This window comes from Fukomys damarensis, unplaced genomic scaffold, assembly GCF_012274545.1.
Source record: "Fukomys damarensis isolate Sample0158 unplaced genomic scaffold, DMR_v1.0_HiC HiC_scaffold_14, whole genome shotgun sequence".
Lineage (NCBI taxonomy): Eukaryota > Metazoa > Chordata > Mammalia > Rodentia > Bathyergidae > Fukomys > Fukomys damarensis.
This window is the reverse complement of record NW_022900926.1, coordinates 23,362,906-23,371,445: the sequence shown is the minus strand read 5'-3', so window position 1 is coordinate 23,371,445 and position 8,540 is coordinate 23,362,906. Positions and strand designations below refer to the sequence as shown.

Sequence of the window (8,540 nt, the reverse complement as noted above, 5' to 3'; positions counted from 1 at the left end):
ATTTTAATTTTATTAGTATGTTTGCAATATGTAATGATTACATTCTTCCTGGGGAGTTGGCACATGCATGTAATATACCTTAATTTTTTTCATCCCCTTCCTATCTCTCCATCTTTTTGTTCCTTTCCCTTCTGCAAAAGATCTATCTTCCTGTTTCCTATTATCTTTTATTTTTCTTTTTATGTTTTGGGTTTCACATATGAGAGACCATGTGATATTTAAGCTTGTATGATTTATTTCACTTACTTTATGGTCTCAAGGTGCATCCATTTTCCTACAAGTGACTAGTATATTCTTTATGATACTGTATACTCCACTGTGTATAAATGAAATATTTTCTTTATCCTTTTGTCAATGGACATACAGGATGCTTCCAACCTTAAGCTATCATGAGTTGTGCTGCTATATACATGGGTATGTACATCACTGTAATATCTCTAACTCTTTTGGGAAGGTATCTAGAAAGGGAAAACCTGGGTCAAATGGAATTTCTAGTTTTAGGTTTTTGAGGACTTCCAACATTGACTTCTCAAGTGGTTATACTAGTTTACATTTCTACCAATAATGTAGAAGGATTTCTTTTTCCCTGCAGCCTCAGTAGTATATGCTATTATTTAATTCACTGATAACCATTTGTTTTGGAGTAAGGCGGAATCTGTGTTGATTTAATTTGCATTTCTCTAGTGGTCACAGATACTTAAACATTTTTTCATGTATTTATTGACCACTTGTAGTTCTTCTGAACTATTTTTTGACTGGATCTCTTATTTGGCGGGGGTCTAAGTTTTTGAGTTCTATATACATTCTAGATACTTGTCTGTTTGAGGAATAGTTGGCACATTTTTTTTCCTGATTCTATTGGCTGTCTCTTCACTGTTGGCTGCTTCCTTTGTTGTACAGTTTTAAAATTTGACATGATCCTATTTGTTGATTCTTGGTATTATTTCTTGTACAATTGGAATTCTGCTCAGAAAGTCCTTGCCTGTAACTATGTCTTCAATAGTTTTACCTATTTAATCTCTCAGAGGATTGTTTTTAACATTTAGATTTTTTACCTATTTTGATTTTTGTTTAGTACATGTGAGATATATGGGTCCAGGTGCAATGTTCTTATGTGTACAGCCAGTTTTCCCAGCACCAATTTGTTAAAGAGGCTCTTTCTTCCAGCATGTTTTTTGGCTTTTTTGTCAAAGATCAGATAGCTATTCTGTTTCACATGTCTGTTTTTGTGCCCATACTCTCTCTCTCTCTCTCTCTCTATATATATATATATATATATATAATATCACTGTGGCTTTGTAGTATAATTTGAAGTTTGCCAATTGCCAATGTGATACCTCCTGCCTTGCTCTTGTTGCCCAGAACAAGGTTCCTTCTGATTCCACATGAATTATAGGATTGTTTTCTCTAGTCCTGTGAAGAATGCTACTCATATTTTTCAGTGGGACTGCATTAAATCTGTTTACAGTATCAGTTTCAGAAGTATGGTCATTTTGACTATAATGGTTCTGCATTTCCAGGAAAAGGAGATATCTTTCTAATGTCTTCTTCAATCTCTTTTGTCAGAGTACTATAGTTTTCACTACAGAGGTCTTTCACCTCCTTGGTTAGGTTAATTCCTAAGTATTTACTTTTTCTGCATGCTATTGTGAATGGTACTGTATTGTTTGTTTGTATGTACATATATTTATTTTGGAGAAAGGGTCTCGCTGTGTAGCCCAGGCTGGCCTTCAACTTGCTGTAATCCTCCTGCTTCAGTCTTCTGAGTGATGGGATTACTAGTATGTGTCCTTATGCCCAGCTATTTTCCTCATTTTTCATTACTGATATACAGGAATGCTATTAGTTTTTGTGTGATTTTTGTAACCTGCTACATTACTGATTTTGGTTATTAATTCTAGGACCCTTGATGGAATTTCTTGGTCTTCTACATAGGGGGATCATGTTATCTGTAACTAATGATAATTTGACTTTTTCCTTTCCTATACAAATCTCTTTATTTCTTTTTTAAATTTTTTTTATTAGTACATGTTTGCAGTAATGTTTATATTTATTATGTTGAGCTGGTACATGTAAATAACACATTTCAATTCCTTTTTTCATGCCCTTTCCCTGTCTTCTCTCCTTCCATCTCTTGATTCCCTTCCCATTTGACAAAGATCTATCTCCCTACTTCCTATTATATTTTATTTTGTTCTTTGTTTATAATTTGGGTTTCTCATATAAGAGAAACCTTGTGATAACCTTTTATTCATTTATTTTTTGTTACCAGATTGCTCCGGTTTATGTTTCAAGAACTGTATTAAACAGAAGTGGCGATAATGCATACCTTGTTTTATTCCTGATTTTAGTGTGCTTTCTCCCATTTTATAATGTTGCTGTTGGTGTCTTATAAATGAATTTTATCAGATTGAGAAAAGGTCCTTCTATACCTATATTCTTCAGGGTTTCCTTTTGTTTTTTGAGACAGGGTCTGTCTCACTGGGTAGTTCAGGCTGGCTTTGAATTTATTCTGTAGCCCAGGCTGGCCTTGAACTGCTCAAGTGCTGGGATTATAGGCGTGTACCACCACGCCCAGATAAGGGGTTTTTCTTTTCTTTTATCAGGAAGGGATCTTGGATTTTTTCTTTTTTAAAATTGATTTTATTGGTACATTTTTGATATACATGATGGTAACATTCATTATATGGAATTGGTACCTGTACATGATGTATCTTGATTCTTCTTTTTTTCACTCTTTGCCTCCCCACCTCTCAACCCCTCTTCTCCTTTTGTTTACAAAAGCTTTGTTTCCATTTTTTTCTTTCTATTCTTTTTTCCTTTTCCCTTCCTTCTTTCCCTCCCTACCTTCCCTACTTCCAAGGCCTTTTCTGTCTACTGAAATGATCATGTGATTTTTGTCCTGTTTATTTGATAAATTTTATTTACTGATTTCTGTATGTTGAACCATACCTGCATTCTGAAAACAGCTGCAGAAGGTGGGTAAAATTACAGAAATATAGAGAAAATAGTAATGAAAATTTGAGGGAATTTCTGTTAGACGGTATGTCTTTAAAGAACAGGAACCAAGGTCATCTTGAAGTAAGAGGTTAGCAACTTGAGAGATGTGGATATTATTTTTTGACCAGGTGTGAGAGAATAGGGTAGTGAGTCAAATGGAAAGAACAAAAAAAGATGACTAAGACCAGGGCCTCACTGAGGCAGGTAATCACAACCTGCTACAGACAGTCAAAACAGTAATGTGATTCTTTTTAAAGCAATGGTTAAACACCAGAGTACAAGTGTGAAAAAAACCAGACAAATGGTTTACAACCAGGCTAGGGGACTGGTGAGACGAGTTACACATTCCAAGTGCTACTTATGCATCTGGCATCAGTGTGCTAAATAATGCTGCTTTTGTACATTTACTTCCTGGTAGTCCAAGTGACCTGGTTTGGGAAGAAGAAAAACTGACTTGCAGAGAGCCAAGGTGACAGGAAACACCAGAATGGCACCGGATTTTTATAATTCCTGCAAAATGTGGAGTCATTCTGGTCATCTACTTTGTCCTCTAGGATTGAACTGTTCCCTAATCTCCCACCAGTAAGGAATAGTTCTTCCCAAATCAGGTTGCCGAGACCATCAGGAAATCCTCTGTGTTAAGGTACATGTAAGAAGTATGTTAAATGTGTAAGAGGCAGCTTCTTAAATATATGTACAGTGATGGGGATGAGCAGTAACATAGGTAAAAAGGAAAGACATTAGGTACAAACAAGTTCAAGTAAAAGAGTGATGATAAAATTTGTTCCAATATGCTCAAGATCTTTTATAGTATGCATGGTTTCTGGATAAATGACACATTCAACTAAGGGAAGGTTGTGCCCTTTTATGTTTCATAAATGACTATTAAAATTGGTGACTATTCTGACAACATTATTGTGAATGCTGAGCAGTAACTACCAGAGGATTAGCAAATAGCTAATTTTCCATGATTTATGCAAATATTTACACACATATCTAATTTCTTAAGCAAAAGAAATAAATAGTAGTTAAAGAATGTCTAAATTTAACTAAGCCATTTTATATACACTCACCACTTCGAGCCTCACATAGTTGAATACATCTTTACATGAAACTTTTTTATTCCTCAGGACTGTGGATCAAACCCAGGGCCTCCTACATGGTAGGCAAGTGCTCTACCACTGAGGCCTAAGTATAACTCCAAGACCAATGTTCCTACATTTGCAGATAATAAAACAGCAATGTTACTATTGTTGTTGTTTTTTAAATTTTTAGACAGTGTTTCCTTAGTAGTTCAGGGTGGCCTTGAGCTCACTATGTAGCCCAGGCTGGCCTCAAACTTGCAGCGATCTTCCTGTTTCAGCCTCCTGAGTGCTGGTATTACAGGTGTGTGCCACTATGCTAGCCTGGAGCAATGGTTCTTAACTGGGAAGTAGGGTGTTATTTTGACCTCCCTGGGGAAATCTGGCAATGTCTATAAGATGTAGTTTTAAATATCATGAACAGGAGGAGGTGCTTCAGGCATCTTGTGGATAGTGTAGCCACTGATACTGCTAAATGTACTAGAATGTAGAAAATATTTCTAATGACAAAGCATTATCAGCCCCAAATGCCAGTAGTGCTGAAGATAAGAAATTTTGAAGAAGAGAGATTGACAAACAAGAGGACAGTTGAGTTAGGCTGTCAGAAAACTTCCAGAAAAAGGTCACACTGCTTGTCAAGTCAGAAGACATGGTGACTGATAATAATTCTGCCACTATCTAAAGGACATTTTATGACAATGATTGGTGGAAAGTTCTTCCAATCATATCTTTCACATTTTAGATCTCTAACAGATTTTAAGAGAAATGTTACTCACATTTAGGCTATCCTCTGAAAACATCATTATGAAAAGAAAATACCATTTTTTTTTAGACAAAGTCCTGCTATGTTGTGCAGGTTAGTTTCAGACTCGAGCTCAAGGGATCTTCTCTTTTCAGCCTCCTGAGTAGCAGGACAAACACTATGTTATTTCTATAAAACATTCTTACACTGTCAGAGTACTGGGCCAAGTGGAACACCAGTTTGACCCAGTATAACATCACTTATTTCACACTCTAAGATTTAGCTATCATTCAAAGATGTACCACTGTGCCTGCCCCTAAATCGAGTTTTTGGAAAATCTGTATAAGAAAATGAGACCTAAGCTCATACTCAAATCAAGAATGAAGAAGTGGCTACTGTAAAATAGAAAAACAATTTCACTACAGGTTATTTATTTTAATTAATAGAACATTCTCTAAACCTAATTTTGGAGTGAAGCTACGGAGGAACTTTCTCATGGTTTCTTCAGAACCTGTGCAAACCTTCTAGGTGCTACTACCCCCAGGCTAGAAAAGCTGAGAGGACAAGCAGCCAGCCCGGTCCCACAGTGCTGAGAGTAGAGGTCTGGGCCACATGGAGAAGAACGGCCCAAAGAAAACACAGAAGCTGAGGTGCACGTGCCAATGTAAGGCAGAGGCATGGGTGTAAATGCAAAGGGAGGAGGAGCAGCTAAATCAGCACAAGCCCTTCCACAGGCAAACCTTATGGGTCCCTTTCAGGGTAGAGGAGATTCTCTGTGGGCCTCTGAAGACTTTTACAATTCTCTAAGTAGAACATTTAGAGCCTTCATGGTTGAGAGTGGAATGTGGCTGGGAGGTGACTCACATTGGCTCTGCTGTCACATCCCCAGCTATTTACTTTGTGGAAATGTTCTAAACTCAAGACTAACAGATATTTTAAAAATATAAGTAACATTTATATTGTCTGTCTATCTTTGTGGTACTAGAGTCTGAACCTAGACACATGTCCATGAGAGGAAAATGCTGTATTACTGTGTTATATCCTCAGTCTGAAATTAGTATTTTTGTTAAAATAGTTGTCATAAGGTATTGAAACAAATTATGGGGGAAAAACATTAGTGCTGTCTCCACTGAAATTCTTGACAGAATACAACATACTAAGTACTTTAGTTTTTTTTTTTTCCAGCTTTAATTGAGTTTATTGGTACATTTTAGGGATACAGTACAGTTACATTCATTGTTGGGATCTTGTACCTCTAACATGACAAGTCTTGATTCTCATTTTTTCCCCTTACCTCTGCCCTCCCTTCACCCAAGTACTTTAGTTTTAACTTACTTAACCTTTAAGATGTCTTAGATTAGTTTTATCACTATCTTTGCTATGTTATGCTAGTTTTGATTTATTTTTCTTCAAATAAAGAAAACTTCAAATATTACTAAAAATTTAAAGTACATCAAAGCATAAATCTGTTATTTATTTAATATAATAAATTAAGAGCTAAGTCTCTATACTTTTGGGTAACTAAAATAAGTAATAGGAAGAAAGCAGTAATTGTAACTTTCAATGATTTAGCATACATAACTAATTTTTAGGTATTTGGAAATTTCATTTCACCATATCAGAAATCATCACTACTACAAATTATTGTTGGACAACACAATAAAAATTGTATTACTCCTATGATGAAAAGTAATTCAGATTCATTCCTAATACAAAGAACAGTAAAATGAATTTTTTTCTGTATCAAGTGACTTTTGAAAATATAGTGTTAAACAGCACAATTACTAGATACTCTGAAAATTGAACTTCGAAAGCAATCTATTTATTGCCTTCTGTTTTTGCAAGAGGTTGACAACCAATGCAAAATAGTCTGTGGATATGTGTTTGGCTGGAAGAGAAACTACTATGGAATTATCTGATGATTTTGGGTTCTCTGTTCTTGCTTTGGACCAGACAAGGAAACGGCTGTTTCTGAATATAACTAGTAGGCACTTTGGTTTAGGAGCTAGCTTTTTTGAATTAAGCCTGCCTGCTCTTATTGACTCTAAATGCTTAGTAAAACAATGATAATAATTAAGACACACACATGAAGATGAGCTGTAGTGGACATAGAATAATCTTAGAATAGCCAATAATTATTATTCATTTACTCAGTTTTTAAAGGACATAAGCAAAATCACAGTAAATGTTTCATATTTTAAGAAATAATCTAATATTCTTATGTGTAATTATCACTCTACATTGGGTATAAAACCACAGTTAGTTGTGCCAATATTGTAACACTTTTAGAAGGAGGATGATGTTTTTAAATTTGGTTTTGATTTCTAGAAGTAAAAAAAAAAGAAAAAGAAAACAGTATTTTCAAGAATAAAAAAATGAGCATAGAAGAAAACTTACTTGGCATTTAGTAACTTGAAAGTGTCTGAAAATAGAATTTTCTGTGTCAACAAAAAAAAGATGTCCAAGATATACTGATAAAAAATTAAGTATAATCCCAGTTTAACAAAAAAAATCAATATAAATAAAGGCATGTATGTTCATAAAAGTAGAGAACATTTTTGGAAGGATATGCAAGAGACTGTTAGAATGAACATGATTATTAGTAGGAAAGAATACTTATTTTCATTTCACACTATTCTGTATGGCTGAATTTTCTGTCAGTTTCTAATTTATTCTTTTTTTTTTAGAATAAGAAAATTTATTGAGAGAGACAGCTCCTGAGAGACAGGAGGGAACACAAAAGTGGGTTGCTATGGCTCAATTTTAAAAACTATGAGTACATATGACTTTTACAGTAGAACAAATTAAATTGATTAAAAGTTGTAAAAAGGGAATTTTAATAATAATCCCCTCAAATAAATGAATCATATAGGTTAATAATTAGATTAAAAAGGCTACCAAAAAAGTTTACAAATACAAACCAAATTGTCAGCATGATTTTTTTAAGCTTATAGCTTCTTTTTCTTCCTCACAGTATGAATATTCTATTCACTATTTCTATTAGATGTAAATTTGCAGCACATTTCTGCAAAAATGTCCCATGTTCCATTAGTAGTTACTAATTTGTTTGGGGCAACCCTGTTCTATTGTGGAGAATAACACCAGTCCTGCCCCCTCCTCCTGAGGTAAAAGAGCCAGCAGCAAACAATGCCATTCCCACTAACACTTCAATGAGCCACATGAACCGCTGGAAGGTACCTGGCACAATTAGCTATAATAGAGCTGGTGTGTTTCACTGGGAAGAACTTGGAAGATGTGGTGGCTACCAGGACATTAAAAGGTACAATTTACTTATTCTATAGTTTGAATAGAAATTCTTCTAAAAAAGAAAAACAATTAAGGTTTTTAATCTTTATTTCCCCCTTAAACGTATAGAAAATACAGCTGGGTGCAATGGTGTCCACTGTAGTAACAGGAACTTGGGAGGTTGAGGCAGGAGGATGGCTTAAATCCAGGAGTCATGGCAAGACTAGGCAGCATAGTGAGACTGTCTCAAAAACAAACAAACAAAAAAACACAAAACAAAAACAAAAGTATAGAGAATACAATTCTTATAATTTCTGTACAAAGAAGGGCAGAACAAAACAAACATAAAACAGGAATGCTAGAAATCACTATAAGGGGCCGGGGATTTAGCTCAGTGGTGCCACCGCCTGCCTTGCAAATACAAGGACCCGAGCTCCATCCCTGGTACAAAAAAAAAAAAAAAAAATCAT

The 8,540-nt window shown here is 35.0% G+C and overlaps 1 protein-coding gene across 21 annotated transcripts in view; it reads right to left on the bottom strand.

The window, feature by feature from the left end:
- The window catches only part of Ahi1 (Abelson helper integration site 1), a 200,764-nt gene that overhangs the window by 53,189 nt on the left and 139,035 nt on the right, over positions 1-8,540 (bottom strand). The window contains exon 23 of one of the 21 annotated variants that reach the window (XM_010626552.2): positions 4,871-4,983. The exons of 18 other annotated variants lie outside the window; for them this stretch is intronic. In XM_010626552.2, the coding sequence (XP_010624854.1) occupies positions 4,885-4,983 (99 nt within the window). In that variant the 3' untranslated portion in view covers positions 4,871-4,884. Of the gene's footprint in view, positions 1-4,870; positions 4,984-7,792; positions 8,316-8,540 lie in introns of those variants that run through there. 2 more of the 21 variants (XM_010626555.3, XM_010626556.3) reach the window with 2 other exon arrangements.